The sequence below is a fragment of the Cyclospora cayetanensis genome, unplaced genomic scaffold (genome assembly GCF_002999335.1).
Source record: "Cyclospora cayetanensis isolate NF1_C8 unplaced genomic scaffold, CcayRef3 CcayRef3_contig_35, whole genome shotgun sequence".
NCBI lineage: Eukaryota > Apicomplexa > Conoidasida > Eucoccidiorida > Eimeriidae > Cyclospora > Cyclospora cayetanensis.
This window is the reverse complement of record NW_020312314.1, coordinates 139,291-154,161: the sequence shown is the minus strand read 5'-3', so window position 1 is coordinate 154,161 and position 14,871 is coordinate 139,291. Positions and strand designations below refer to the sequence as shown.

The window sequence follows — 14,871 nt, the reverse complement described above, 5'->3', positions numbered from 1 at the left end:
AGCAGCGGCACGTGCACATGCAGCAGCGGCACGTGCACGTGCAGCAGCGGCACGTGCACATGCAGCAGCGGCACGTGCACATGCAGCAGCGGCACATGCACATGCAGCAGCGGCACGGCTGCCTTGCTTGTGCGTAGCATGACAGCGGAGAGACTCTGCAAGGCTTCTGAAGAGGCAGTTGAGTCTATGGTGCAGGGAGCAGCTGCCGCAGTTGAGGCTGCCTCGAGAGCGGGCAGAGCAGCTGGAGGCGAATTTTCAGCGCCTTGCATGTGGAAATCGGTAGGCTTTCCCTTGGCGAAAGGCATTGCAGCGTGCTTCTTGTCGCAGCTGCTGCAGCAGGAAATGTTCATGGCTGCTGAAGGCAGCGCCACGCGTGTGCAGAAGCTGCAGCACCTCATGACACGCAGACAGTCCCCAGGGCAGCAGCAGCTGCAGCAGCAGCACCTGCAGCAGCAGCAGCAGCAGCAGCAGCAGCAGCAGATGGATGTTGCTGAGGGGTCGCATGTCAGATCCTTTCTGCTAGGGGAGCTCGCATCGTCCGTTGGGGGTGTCTCCTCTTCTCTCGTTGCAGAGCGACGCGCAGCAGCTGCTGGAGCAGCAGCCGTAGGCGCAGCTGTTTGCTGCCGCTTCCTGACAGTGCTAGCCGAGGCAGCAGCAGCAGCGGCTGCTGCTGCTGCCCACCCTCCGTGCTTGTCTTTTCGAGCTCTTCTCACACAGTGCGTGTGTCGTCAGTCCTGCTGCTGCTGCTCGTGTAGTCGTCATTCCTTGCTCTTCGAAGCGCATGCTGCTCTGACTCCCGCCGTTCTCACGCCTCTCCTTGCTCCTGCCTTGACAGACAGACAGACAGACAGACAGATAGACAGACAGAGATGGACAGACAGAGATAGACAGACAGAGATGGACAGGCAGAGATAGACAGACAGAGATAGACAGAGACAGAGATAGACAGATAGACAGACAGATAGAGATAGACAGACAGATAGAGATAGACAGACAGAGATAGACAGAGACAGAGATAGACAGATAGACAGACAGATAGAGATAGACAGACAGAGATAGACAGAGACAGAGATAGACAGATAGACAGACAGATATAGACAGATAGACAGACAGAGATAGACAGAGACAGAGATAGACAGATAGACAGACAGATAGAGATAGACAGACAGATAGAGATAGACAGATAGACAGATAGACAGACAGAGATAGACAGAGACAGAGATAGACAGGAGATAAGGCCGGCTTTTTCTGGCGAGTAAGCTGCTGCTGCCTATGGTGCTGCTGTCGATGCTGCAGGGTGTTCTTCGTAGGTGTGGATCTGAGCCTCCGCATCTACGGGGGTTTAAAAGGTCAAGTCAAGTCGCAATCTACGTGTCGGTACTTTCCCTGAGGTTGCCCTTCGCGGGTGGTACTGGTGGGGTTGTTGAGGCAGAGGCGTTGCTAGCGGTGTAAGCGTTCGTGCGTTAGTGTTTGGGGGCTGTCACTGCTTTCGCATGCAGCAGATGGCGTGCGGTTTGGTATGTGTCTGTGTATGTATGTGTGTCTGTGTCTGTATGTGTCTGTGTATGTGTGTTTTTGTGGCATCGCTGCAGCACCAGCTGCGCTGCGTCTTCGCCTTGAGCTGCTGCATTTGGGGAAGGCACTCCTTTTGTGTGGGCAGCAACAGCAGCAGAGAAAGCAACAAGAGCAGCAGGAGTGCACAACGAGAAGCAGCGCCAGCAGTGCATGTTGCGCTTTGCATGAGCCGTTCTATGTAGCTCCTGTGACAGCAGCGGCAGCGGAGGTGAGCGTGTGAAAGCTTTCTCTCTCTTTTTTTCTTGAAGCGTTTGCAGTGGGGGGGGATATCGAGGCGCCTATCAGGAGGGCTGACAGACGTGCTGCATCGCGTGGTATGGCTGTTTTGCTGCTGCTGCTGCTGCTGCGTATGTGTGTGTGCGTGCGTCTGTGCGTGCACTCAACTTGCAGCTGTGGCTGCAAGCGGCTCTCCTTGACGGCAACAAGCACGCTTTCGAGGCTGATAGGCAGGAGACGCAGCAGCAACACTTGCAGCAGCAGAAGCATTCTGTTCACCAGCAAGAGCAGCAGCAGCAGAAGGAGATCCTCGCTGCCTTGCTGCACACTGCGAGCGCTCTGACTGGTCCAGGATTTGAGGCTTCTTCCTTCAAACGCTGCAGCGGCAAAGACACATTCACAGAGGCACCAGCGGTGGGCTGTCTCCCCCCTCGGCAGCTGCTACTGCCCTCTCGTTGTTGCGTGCTGCTGTGCTTGCCGTGCAAGCCGCTCGCTCGAGCAGAGAGTGAGCGCTGTGCTGCTGCTGCTTCTCCTCCGCGTGTCTCTCCTGCTGCAGGCAGCGCTGTCTTTCGACGCAGCCGCCAGTGCCCTCCCCCAGCCGCTGCTGATGCTGCTGCAGCAGCAGCGCGAGAGACTCGCAGAGAAAAAGCAGCAGCACCAGACGGAGAGCCACGTCGAGGGTCTGCAAGACGCTGCAGATGCATGCGCACTTGCAGCCACAGTGGCAGCTGCGTCTCATAGAAAAGCGGTCCGCTGCAAGCGTGGCGTGGCGGGTTTGCTGTTTTACGCCTCTATGGGAATGCCATTCACGATCACTGCCTTCAAGGGATTGATCGTGATGCTGCCCTGGCCTCTTGATGCTATGCGCCTTTTTGTGATTGTTATTGCTGCCTAGCGCCTTCATGCGATTGACAAATATATGTGCTTCCTACACCCGCCTTTATGTGATTGTAATTGCTGCTAAGCGCCTTCATGCGACTTATATATGTACTGCTTACACCCGCCTTCATGCGATAGATATATATATATATCTATATATATATATGCTACCTGAACCCTCCTTTATGTGATTGTTATTGCTGCTGAGCGCCTTCATGCGATTTTTATATATATATATACACATGTGCTACTTACACCCGCCTTCACGCGGTCGATCTATGTATATATGCTACCTATACCCGCCTTTATGTGAGTGTTATTGCTGCTGAGCGCCTTCACGCGATAGCTCTATATATGTAAATACATATATTATATACATGCTACCCACACCCGCCTTTGTGTGATTGGTACTGCTGCTGCCCTGGGTTGTTGCTGCTGCATCGTTTCGGCCTGATGGCAGCTGCACTTTTCGCCGTTTCGCTTGCTGCACGATGTTTTGCACAGAGCGGTGTGAGCGTCTGTGAAGCCTTACGCTGTTTCCAAGATCGGGTGACATGCGGAATCCCCGAGAATGCATGCAGCAGCGAGCGCGCTCTGCGCATGCGGCATCTGCAGTGTGCGTCTGCTGCTCTCTGCTGTTTGTTGCTGCCTCCGGTAGTAGTGCTGCTGCTGCGCGTTCAATTTCGGCATGTCTCTAGTTGCAGCTGCAGCTGCCTGTAGGGGGTTGGGGGGTGGGGGCTTTTGACAAGCAGCGGCTCCCCTTTTGGATGCATTGTTGCCAGCTGTGGCGAGGCACAGAGCTGCCCTTGCCGTTGCACGGCGGATGTAGAGCTAGCCGTCTATGAGCCGCTGTTGCTGCAGGGAAGGCTTTAGCCTTTGCTGCGGAGGCATGGGCAGAAAGAGTTGCTTTAGAGCACAGTGCTGGCGGCAGCGGTGTGAATTCGAGGGGTAGCACTGCAAAATGCTGGAAGGCTTTGTGCAGCAGCGTAGGCTGCAATCGCAAAGGCGACAGCTGCAGCGCTGTGCTGTGCGCGGAAGCGCCGGCTGCGGTGGCAGGTGTAAGTGCAGCTGTCAGAAAAGCAGGCTTTAGCACGTCCATAGAGCTGCTGATGTTTCTGCATGAAGCTGCTGATGTTTCTGCATGAAGCTGCCGATGTTTCTGCATGAAGCTGCTGATGTTTCTGCATGGAGCTACTGATGTTTCTGCATGAAGCTGCTGATGTTTCTGCATGAAGCTACTGATGTTTCTGCATGAAGCTGCTAATGTTTCTGCATGAAGCTGCCGATGTTTCTGCATGAAGCTGCTGATGTTTCTGCATGGAGCTACTGATGTTTCTGCATGAAGCTGCTAATGTTTCTGCATGATGCTGCTGATGTTTCTGCATGAAGCTGCTGATGTTTCTGCATGAAGCTGCTGATGTTTCTGCATGAAGCTACTGATGTTTCTGCATGAAGCTGCTAATGTTTCTGCATGAAGCTACTGATGTTTCTGCATGGAGCTACTGATGTTTCTGCATGATGCTGCTGATGTTTCTGCATGAAGCTGCTGCTACTGCTGCATGAGAAGTTGCTTAATAGGCTTGTGCTGCTTTCCACCCTGCTGGTGCTGCTGCACATGCATAGCCCCCTCGCGGATGCTCTAGTGGGTTGAGGACCACCATAAAAGGCATGAGCCACAGCTTCAAACTCTGCTTTTTTTCGCTGCTGCTATGCCTCTCTTGTTGCAGGGTGTAGCAGAGCTCTTGCTGCTGCTCCCAGCAGCGCTGCGAAGCGGCTCCTGTCAGCAGCAGCAGCAGCTGCTGCTGCTGCGTGGTACGAGCTTTGACTCGCCATTAGGCATTATCGGGTTGGTGCAGCGTCTTCTGGAGGCTTCACCGGTGGCGGCTCAGAGCAGCAAATTCGTGAACGCTCTGCTTGAGGTTCGTTCGGAAATACGAGAAGGGCTGCTGTCGGCATGTTGCGGTGAAGAAGCTGCTGTGTTCGAGGCTGCAGCACACAGGAGAGCTCGTCTGCATGCCTGTGTGTCGTGCCGCTCGCAGGTGTTGCTGCAAGTGTCTGCGGGCGGGTCGAAGCTGCAAGAGCAGCAGCAAGAAGCCACTCAGCGTCGTCTAGACGGTCTCCAGCCGCAGCAGCAGCATTTGCCGCAGACAGAACCGCTGCAGCAGGCGCTGCTGCTGCAGCTGCTGCAGCTGGCGCTGCGTGCATGGCTCCTCAAAGGCGTTGCCAGTCCGCTGCTCTGTCTCTTCAGCAGGCTGCTGCTCTCCCCTGCGGAGGAGGAAGAGGAGGCGTCGCTGCCTCGACACCAATGCCTCCTCATATCTCTAGAGGCGATCCTGGTGGTTGCGGAAGCTGCTGCAGCTGCAAAGCAGCCTCCGCAATCGCCAGACAGTGGAGCAGAAGCAACAGCCGCTGCTGCTGCTGCTGCGGCAGGCGCGTGGCGGAAAGCGATGCCCGACGCCTCCGCGCTGTTGCAGCAGCTGCTGCAGCTGCAGCAGCAGCAGCAGCAGAAGCTGCTGCAGCCTCCGAAGCAGGGGGCTTCTCGAGTGTCAAGTGCTGCTGCGCGCAGCTCTCAGCAGCGGCTGCTGCAGCGCTGCTGGCAGCTGCTGCTGCAGGAAAGCCTTGGCAGGACGGGGATGTGCTCGCAGGCGGCAGCAGCGGCTGCAGCGCCGCTGCTGCTGCAGCTACGACAGCCGCAGAGCTTCGCAAGCCACGCTGCAGTCCGTGCTGCTGCTCGAGAAGTGCAGCACCTGCATGCGCTGCTGCGTTGCCAACGAGAAGGGCATGCGATGCTTCTGTACAGCAGCGGAAGCTGCTGCATCGCCGCTCACGCAGGCGCTGCTGCAGCGTCTGCTTCCCCAGCCGCGGGTGTCTCTGCGGACGCTGGCAAGGCTGCTGCTGCAGCTGCTGCTGCTGCTGCTGCTGCTGATGGATTTTGTGAGCACTTGCCTGGCGAGGATGCCTTTACCGCGACGCAGGGGGGTGCGGCTCCCGCTGTAAATCTCGTGGGGAAGGCTTGCAGTGGCGAGACAGGGGAGCCTTTTGTTAGCGCAGCACAAGCTGCTGCAGCAGGAGCAAGAGGCGCTGTCACGGGAGGTCCTGCTGCTGCTGCTGCTGCTGCTGCAGCTGCTGCAGCTGCTGCTGCAGTCGGCACGCCTATGGCGCTTGTGCTGCTCGCTGCTGAGCTGTGGGGAAGCGTCCTTGTCACGCTGCGGCAGCGCCAGCGTCGCGTTTTTGCTGCGGGGAAGAAAAGGACGACTCCTAGCAAGGCAGCCTCCTCCGCCCAAGAGGAGGCTGCCTTGCAGCGAGCTTGCGTCTCTGCCGCGGCTGCAGCAGCAGCGGCGCTGAGAGACGGCACCTTCTTGGTGCTGCAGCAGCAGCTGCTGCAGCAAATCGCCACTGACGGCTTGCCGTGGACTGCTGCTTGGTTGTGGTCAGCCTTTGTTGCTGCTGCTCACGCGATCTCGCCTCAAGACACCGAGAGAATGCAGCTGCTGGAGGCTTGCAGCGTGGAGGGCGACTGTCTAGCGGCTCCTGATGTAGCTGCCGCACAGGCAGGGAGCTGGCTCCGCGCGTCGTGGATTTTGGGCGCTCAGCAAGTCTTGCAGCAATCTCAGCAGCTCTGTGCAGAGGGGGAGAGTCTGCTGATCTTGCAGCAGCAGCGCGTGCCTGCGGCAGCCTCGCTCGCCTCTTTCTCCGCTGCAGCGCTTGACTCCCCCACTGGACCCTCTCCTGATTTGCTCTTGCGGCTACACGGGCAGACAGGCGCTGCTGCTGCATCGGCGGCAGCAGCGGCGCTCTACGAGCCGCTGCTGCTGATGCAGCAGCGTCGCGACGAGCTGCTGCAGCGTATGGCGCAGCAGCTTGACTTGCCGAGCTTGCTGCAGCAGCAGCAGCTGCTGCTGCGGGAGGAGGAGCAGCAGCAGCAGCAGCTGCTGCTGCCATCGCGCTGCTGCGCCTCCGCACACTCCAGACCCCCCTTCAGCGTGTACTTCACCCTTCTGCAGCAGCACCACGTGCGACTGGAGCGGCAGCTCGCCGCTTCCAGACGGAGTCTTGCTTCTTTTCGTGGCAGCGTCGAAACATTCGCAACGCAAATGTGGGGTGCTCGCTCCCCTGCAGCAGCAGCCTCAACAGCATCTGTCCCCTCCTCCCCCATCCCACAAATTCCCGACGTGCTGTTGCAGGAAGCAGTGCCGAGGAGTGCATGCGGCTGCAGTGACGGCTGCAGTGACGGCTGCTGCTGCTGCGCTGCTGCGCGCGAAGCAGCAGCAGCAGCAGACGGGAGTCTGTCGCTGCCGTTTTCTCACCTGTTGCTGTGTCGCTTTGCTGCCCGATGCGGCGCAGCCTTGTCTCCGCAGCTCAGTCTTGAGCAGATGCCTGCTTGTTGCAGCCTTACGGGGAGTTTTGCGGCTACTGGAAGGGGGCATGCGGCGCTGCTGCTCTTTGCTGCCCTCCGCTGCTGCCTCGCCGCTCTCGCAGCGTGCGGCTGCTGCTGCTGCAGCTCGCAGCGGCAGCAGCAGCGCGGCGCGCAGTGCTGCAGGCTGCTGCAGGCGAACAGCACTCCGCAGCAGCTCATGCGATGCAGCAGCAGCAGCAGCAGCACACTTGCTGCTGAGCAGCAGGCTCTGCTTGCCGGTCGAGGGGCACTTTCGGGGATACACCTGCAGCAGCTGCTGCTGCTGCGCTGTACCTACGCCGCAGTGTGCTGCTTCTTGCAGAGAGCACCCCACGAGATCTGGCTACGCTTCTGCGAGTGCCAAGACATACGCGCTGCAGTGGACATAGCGTCTGCTGCCGCTGCTAATGCTGCTACTGGCGCTGGCTGCAAGCGTTGGTATCATGGGGAGTACCCCCGCAGGGGGGGAGACAGCGCGTGTTTCTGCTATCCAAGACAGCGAGTTGCGCTGTTGGCAGACGAAATTAGTTTCGTCGCAGAGGCACTTCGGCAGCCGAACGCTTTGAGGAGCAGGGGGGCTGTCGCAAGCAGCTGCTGCGCGTTCTTTCGCAGCAGGAGCAAGTGCGGGAGCAGCTTGCGCTGGAGGGCATGTGCGTTGCTGAGCTTAGCAGGGAACAGGAGGAGCGGCAGCAACTCTTTTTCTGCCCACCGGCGGCAGCAGCAGCGGCTGCCAGCAGCCGCTTCAGCGCATGCCCATGCAGCAGCAGCAAGGGCCGAGAGCAGCAGCAGCGCATGCATTCTCCAGGAAGACGTCAGTGCGTGTCGGAGTCTTATGCGGCTGCTTCTCCTGGAGGAAGTCGAGCGCCTAGCGGCTGCCGTCTGCTGTCTGCCTCCCCAAGATGCGCAGGGGGCAGCAGCGACAGCAGCAGCAGTCGCGACAGCAGCGGGAGCAGCAGCAGCAGATGCGGAGGCTAGCGCCTTGCGAGCCGCGCATGCGTTTTCTACGCAGATGTCTGCAGAGCTCGATTCTGCGACTGTCGCTGCATTCGCGCGCAGCCAGCAAGCAGCAGACGCGAAGCGAGGACGGTTCGCCTTGCTGGCACGCGCTGTGTCGACAGCAGCGCATGCAGCAGCTGCTGCTGCAGCAGACTTGCCCTGGGTGTCTACGGCTGCCACGCCGCATCGCGACTTGGTTTTGTGGAGACAGGAGCTGCTGCAGCAAGCAGCAACGGGAGCAGGCAGGCGCAGCACTAGCAGGGGAACGGCAAAGCGCAATGCATCCCGCAAGAAAAATTCAAAAACACTCTCCGGCTGTACCGACATCCCCGAAGACACCGCGGGGGCAGCAACTGGAACGCAAAAGATGACAGACGCGGAGGATGCAGCAGCAGTCGTGCTGCAAGGCGCTTCGCTTTCGCTCATTGCAGCAGCAGCACAGCGACTCCAGGCATCCTCTGCTCTGCTTGCTGCAGCGTAAGTTCGGGAGTCGTTGCGAAGGCTGTATGTGTCTCTGTCTCTATGTACCTGTCTGTCTGTCGCTTTCTCTTTGTTTCTTTCTTTCTCTGTTTCTTTCTTTCTTTATCTTTCTCCGTCTCTTTCTCTGTCTCTCTTTCTCTTTCTTTCTATATCTCTCTCTCTCTGTCTCTCTCTCTGTCTCTCTCTCTCTCTCTCTGTCTCTCTCTCTGTCTCTCTCTCTCTGTCTCTCTCTCTCTCTGTTTCTTTCTTTCTCTCTCATTCTCTGTCTCTGTCTCTCTGTTTCTTTCTCTCTTTTTCTTTCTTTCTTTCTCTCTCTTTCGCTGTCTCTGTCTCTCTGTCTATCTCTCTCTCTATCTCTCTCTCTATCTCTCTCTCTGTCTCTCTCTCTCTGTCTCTTTCTTTCTAATTCTCGCTCTCTTTCTTTCTGCCTCTCTTTTTCTCTCCTCTCCCAGCAGAGACTGGCAAGCCTGCGCACCAGATATCACACAGCAGCGCATGCAGAGTCAGCAGAGGCCACCCTGGCGATCCTGCAGCAGCATTTTGTCACTATTTGTCTGCACTTTTCCTTGTCTGCGTCTGTGGGCGGATGCAGCGAAACGAGTGCTGCTTTTGAAGCCGCGGCAAGGTGGCCTCTACGAACAGCAAGAGCACTGTTGCAGCAGGAGACGCAGCACTCGGCAGGAGCTGCTGCTGCTCCTCTTTGGAGATTACTCTTGTTGCTGCTGCAGCAGCAGGTAGTCCGCTGCCTCAGATCTTCGCAGATCTGCGGAGACACCGTGTCATGCACGGGGAGTTTTGCAGCGTCTCCGGAGGCGCTACAGAAGTCTCCCCAGAGTATGCCTCAGCAACGGGAGCAACAGAAGCCTTCGCAGCAGCTACAGCGGCAGCAACTGCAGCAGCGCCTTCCCGCCATCGGCCTGATTGTTCGGTGTCTTTTGTACTGCAGCAGCACTCTGCCTGTGCAGGGTGTCTTGACACTGCTGCATCCAGGCACAGCAACTGCCGTTGCCGCTGCGTGTTGCTGCTGCTGCTGCGAGGAGACGGATGATGGGAGGCTTTTCGCAGAGGCAGCACAGCCGCGTGTGCATGCACTGGCTGCCTTCGGCACCGTGCAGCTTATGCGAGCTGCCGCATGCAACGTGTTGATGCTCAGCAGCAAGGCAGCCTCCCGCAGCGCACGCTGCTCGGTACAGCGGCAGCAGCATTTGTTCGCCTTGCTCCAACCTCAGCTCTTGCAAGCGCTGCGTGTCGATCCTGGAAGGGCACTTGAAGGAGCATTGATTGCAGACTTCTGTGGGCAGCAGACAGAGCAGCTGCACACGCAAGGAGGCTGCCGTTCACCATGCAGCAGCGGTGCCACAGACGATGGCGCTTGCACTTTCCGACAGCTTTCGTTTGCGCTGCAGATCGACTCCGCAGCCAACGTACGTTCGAGCGGTCCACTCCATAGGCGGCTGTCCTTTGTCGCAGCTCCCTAGTGATGGTGGTTGTGGTGGTGGGGTTGCTGCTAATTCCGCTGCTGCTGCTGATTCTGCTGTAGCTGCTGCTGATTTCGGTGCAGCTCTTTGTGCAGCTGCTGATTCTGCTTCTGATGCTGATTCTGCAGCTGCACCGGATTCTGCTTCTGCAGCTGATTCTGATTTTGCAGCTGTTTCTAATTTTGCAGCTGTTTCTGTTTCTCGTGCACGATATTTTGTTCACGGAGTGTTGCGCATTCGCACGCGTCTGGCAGCCGCATGCATCGCTTTCTTTTTCGAGAATTTCCGATATCTGGTGTATGTTGCCGCTCTGCTGTAGCTGCTGCGTCGCCTTTTTCACTCTGCGCTGGCTGCTGTGGTGTAGGTAGAGGGAGATCCTTTAGCCGCTAAGGCAAGGCGCCTTCGAGTAAGAGACGTACATGGAGCCTTCGCGTTGTAGCGCAGCTCTGCGTCTTCACTGACATTTTTTAAAAGCGTGTTCATACAGTTGCGAGGCTGCAAATGCGCGAATGCAATTCAAGAAGTGGAGAGGCTCCTTCAGCAAAGGACGCTACTTCAGATCCACGTGTTCGGCTTTTAACTCCACGACGATGCCTCGCGTAGCAGCAGCAGCAGCTGCTGCTCTTGCTGCTCTTGCTGCTGCTGCTGTTGCTCTTGTGCTTTATATTTTGCAGCGCATATTGCTGCTGTGTCTGTTGCTCTTGTGCTTTATATTTTACAGCACATTTTGCTGCTGCTGCTGTTGCTCTTGTGCTTTATATTTTGCAGCGCGTTTTGCTGCTGTTGTTGTTCTCGTTGTTTCTATTTTGCAGCGCATTTTGCTGCTGTGTCTGTTGTTCTTGTGCTTTATATTTTGCAGCACATTTTGCTGCTGTGTCTGTTGCTCTTGTGCTTTATATTTTGCAGCACATTTTGCTGCTGTGTCTGTTGCTCTTGTGCTTTATATTCTGCAGCGCATTTTGCTGCTGCTGTTGTTCTCGTGCTTTATATTTCGCAGCATGAGCTCTTCCGCTTGATGCGGCCAGAAGCGCGTGCCTCGCTCCAGCAACAACTTCATTACTGGAATGCCATAATTGCCTTAAGGTATGTATATATGTATCTATACATAGATGTATATATATACATATATGTATATGTATATATATATATATATATATATATATATATATATATATATATATCCCCATTTGACGAACTACTGCGAACGGCCTCGCTGCCTGCCTCATCAAGTGTGCGTTTTTTTGTCGATCTTTTTTGTGGCTTGTGCCTTTTTTTTCTTTTTTTTCTTTCTCTTAGTCTCTCCCTGTAAGTGAGTTCGGCCCTTGCCTCGTCTTCTCACTTTCTCTGCCGCGTCTCCTCCTTTGTGAAATCCTCTCTCGTCGTTCCTACCGCTGCCTCCCCTGCAACGGACGGACTGTCTGCTTCTTCTTCTTTTCCCCAGCTTCTCGAAAAGGGGTAAACTGAAAGGCTGCTGGAGGGAAAGGGCAGGCGGTGTAGCAGCACTGCGCGGAGCTTCTCTTTCTCCGTGCAGTGCTGCCATACCGCGTTCCTTTCCTTGTTGCATGCATGCATGCATGCATGCTTGCAACAGCCCGCATGCATGCATTTTACCGTGTCCACCTTGCGCATGTTTGCAGCGGAGAAGCTGTTAAAATTCCTCCTGCCTCGCGAAACGCCTTCTTCAAACAGCAGCTCGCACGCATACAGGCACGCCTTCTAGGCCTAATTTTCTCTTGTAAAAAACGCGTAGTCTGCATATTTTTGTACACCCCAGTCTCGCCGCTTGCCTCTTCTTTACGGCCTTCTCTTTCGTGTTGCTTCTCAACGTTTCGCGCTGTTTCCTCCACCCGAGTTCTTTTTTAAAAGCAGTTTTTAACGTGTGTGTGCTGGCGACTGGCGACATGTCCTGTCAGCATGATTTCTCTGCGCTTTCACTGTTTTTGTTGCTTGCATGACCGACTGTATGTACAGCCGCCATGCTGCTTGGGCTCCACTTCGCTTCCGATCCCTGCTGGCGGACTCTACTATGAATGCCAGTATTAAATATATGCATAAAATATGTGCTCTGCAATGTGAAAAAGATCAATGCATTTACAATATTTGTTGAATGGGTAGGTCTGCGCGTGTGTCTGGCTGGCTATCAACGACGCCTCAGGAAGTCTTCTCGTGTGAAGGATTTTTTCTGCTCACGGAAGACGTGCGAATTGCAAAGGCTTTGCCATCCACAGCCAAGGGAATGCAATCAGCTGCCAAGGCAAGTTGTCTCGTGTGCAGCTACCCTGCCGCCTTCGCCGATGCATTCTTCATTGCCTTTTCTGAATCTGCACTCTCTCTGCCCCTCTTCCGTCTGCTTGGAACCGCATGCGTCGCCTGGAAAAATGCCGCAGTGTCGTGAATTGAGATGGCAGCGAATTGACAGGGGGGTGTCGCGGGGTGCTCTTCCATGAAAGGAGCAGGAGAGGTGTCACGTCATCGTATATATACATATATAGAGAGAGAGAGATAGATAGATAGATAGATAGATCTAATTGTAAACAGGCATACACACGGATCCCCCTAGCTGAGTATGCGCGCTATACGTCTCTCTCTATAGACTTACGCTTGTAGGTATGGCCGCTGTGTCGCATGCATGCAGGAGGCATGCATGCATATGTGTGGTATGTATGGGTCTGAGAGAAGCGCTGCTTCTCTGTGGATATGGGATGTCGCCACGCGCGTCTGCAGGCACCTTTTCTTTTGTCTTTTGAGTCTCTTGATCAAACTTCGCATCCGGCATGTATCTTTAAGCTGTTCGACGATCTTCAGCAAGATGCCCTTGCGGTCCAAGCAGCTGGCGTATGCGCGCAGACCCCTTTGTAGCTGTTGCAGTTGACGCGTCTATGTGTATATATATATATATATGTGTTTGTGTTTGTGTGTTTTCGTTTATGTGTTTGTGTGTGTCGGTTTGTCTGTGTGTGTGTGTGTCTGTGTCTATGTGTGTGTATATGTGTATGTGTGTGTGTGTGTATCTGTGTGTTTGTGAGTCTCTGTATCTGTGTGTTTGTGTGTATCTGTATCTGTGTGTTTGTGTGTATCTGTTTGTGTGTGTTTGCTTTTCTGTGTGTCTGTGTGTGTGTCTGTGTCTGTATCTGTGTGTGTCTGTTTGTCTGTGTATATGTGTCTGTGTCTGTGTGTGTCTCTCTGTTTCTGTGTGTGTGTCTCTCTGTGTCTGTGTATGTCTCTATGTCTCTCTGTGTTTGTGTCTCTGTGTCTGTGTCTCTGTGTGCTGTTTACTGCTGCGCAACGATCGGTGCTGCTCCTGCGGCTGCCAGTGTTGCTTTTTTCTGCCATTCGAGGAGGCAGCGCTGGGGAGTGCAGCGTCGAGGAGTTGATGGAAAGGAAATTCTTGCTCCTTGAAATATTTCTGCGTTTTGCGTATTCAGATATGCCTTTCTGCACTGGCATCTGCGGGGGAGTCTTCCTGGCTCCGTCCATACGCAGTTGCCGCAGTCAGTCAGCGCTTACAGGTCCATACGCCGCCGCATGGCGCGAGCAGCAGCAGCAACAGCAACAATAACCCCCAGCAGCAGCATATAAAGCCTCGAAATTTCCAGCCTCGACAGAGCAGCTCCTCTGCTGCGTCGTGCAGCAGCAGCGAAAAAAAAGCAGCTGCCGCGGCAGCAGCAAATGAAGCCTCCTCAAGCGTGCTGACAGCGTCTGCAACAAGAGCCGTCTTTCCTGCTCGCAGCTGCAGCGCTCACCCTTCATCGGTTAATCTGAATTTCGCCTTCGACTCCTCATCTGGGGAGGGCGAAGCCGTCTCCTGGCCGGCAGCAGCAGCAGCAACAGCAGCAGCAGACACCGCAACAGCAGCAGCAGACACCGCAACAGCAGCAGCAGACACCGCAACAGCAGCAGCAGACACCGCAACAGCAGCAGCAGACACCGCAACAGCAGCAGCAGACACCTCATCGCCAGCTCGCGCGAAAGGGGGTGGCTTTTGTGTGGGGGGTGCTGTCTCGGTTGTACCTGATACATACAGCAGACATCAAATTGGGAAGCTCTTTGGTTGCTCTCTCGTAGAATTTTTTTCTCTCGCCTTCCAGAAAAACGACACCCCTGCTCTGTCTTCCTTCTCCCGCAGCAGCAATGGGGGAATTCCCTCTCTCTCTCCCCAGGCTGCAGACGCGGCTGATCCGCAGAATGCTGCTGCTGCTGCTGCGGCAGCAGCAGCAGCAGCAGCAGCAGCAGCACACGGGGGCACGCTGGCCGTTCTCGCCGCAGATCCTTGTGTGCTCAACTTCACGTACGACACTGACGATGAAGAGGAGCCGCAGAGGGGAGAGCAGCACAAGCACAAGCACAAGCACAAGCAGCAGCAGCGGCAGCGGCAGCCACAGCCGCCTCAGCAGCAGCAGCAACAGGAGCCGCAGCGAGTGGGCTCGCCGTCGCAGCAGCAGCAGCAGGAGGCACTGCTGCTGAGCAAGCGGCTTGAGCGTATCGCTTACGAGACAGCGGCAAGAAACTTCGCGGATTCTTTGGCGGCTTATGCGATCTTCAGCTATCTCCTGCAGGTGCGCGTCGATAGAAGGCGGTTGTCGAGGCTTGAAGTGCTTTCCTTCGCCGTCGCGCAGCTTAATTTGTCTGCGCAGTCTTTTCGTGCTTCGCTTTTCCAGGCTCTGTGCCGCAGGCGGTGCGAATGGACTTGTGGGGATGCAGTCTCTGTCGCCGTGTGTGTTTTCTCAGGTGAAGGATCGTCACAACGGCAATGTCTTGATCTCCGTGGAGAGCGGTCGCCTGATGCATATTGACTTCGGATTCATCATGGAGCTATCTCCGGGAGGCGATCTCGCGTTTGAGAGGGCACCC

At 55.8% G+C, this 14,871-nt stretch overlaps 1 protein-coding gene across 1 annotated transcript; it reads right to left on the bottom strand.

Moving 5' to 3' along the window:
* Positions 1-1,749: 1,749 nt before the first annotated feature.
* Positions 1,750-6,612, bottom strand: LOC113146515 (angiomotin-like). Its single transcript, XM_026334054.1, has 3 exons — positions 6,541-6,612; positions 5,617-6,106; positions 1,750-1,853 (listed from the first exon to the last, which is right to left on the bottom strand). The coding sequence occupies exons 1-3, from the start codon at positions 6,610-6,612 to the stop codon at positions 1,750-1,752; spliced, it is 666 nt and encodes a 221-aa protein (XP_026189839.1).
* Between the last annotated feature and the right edge of the window lie 8,259 nt (positions 6,613-14,871).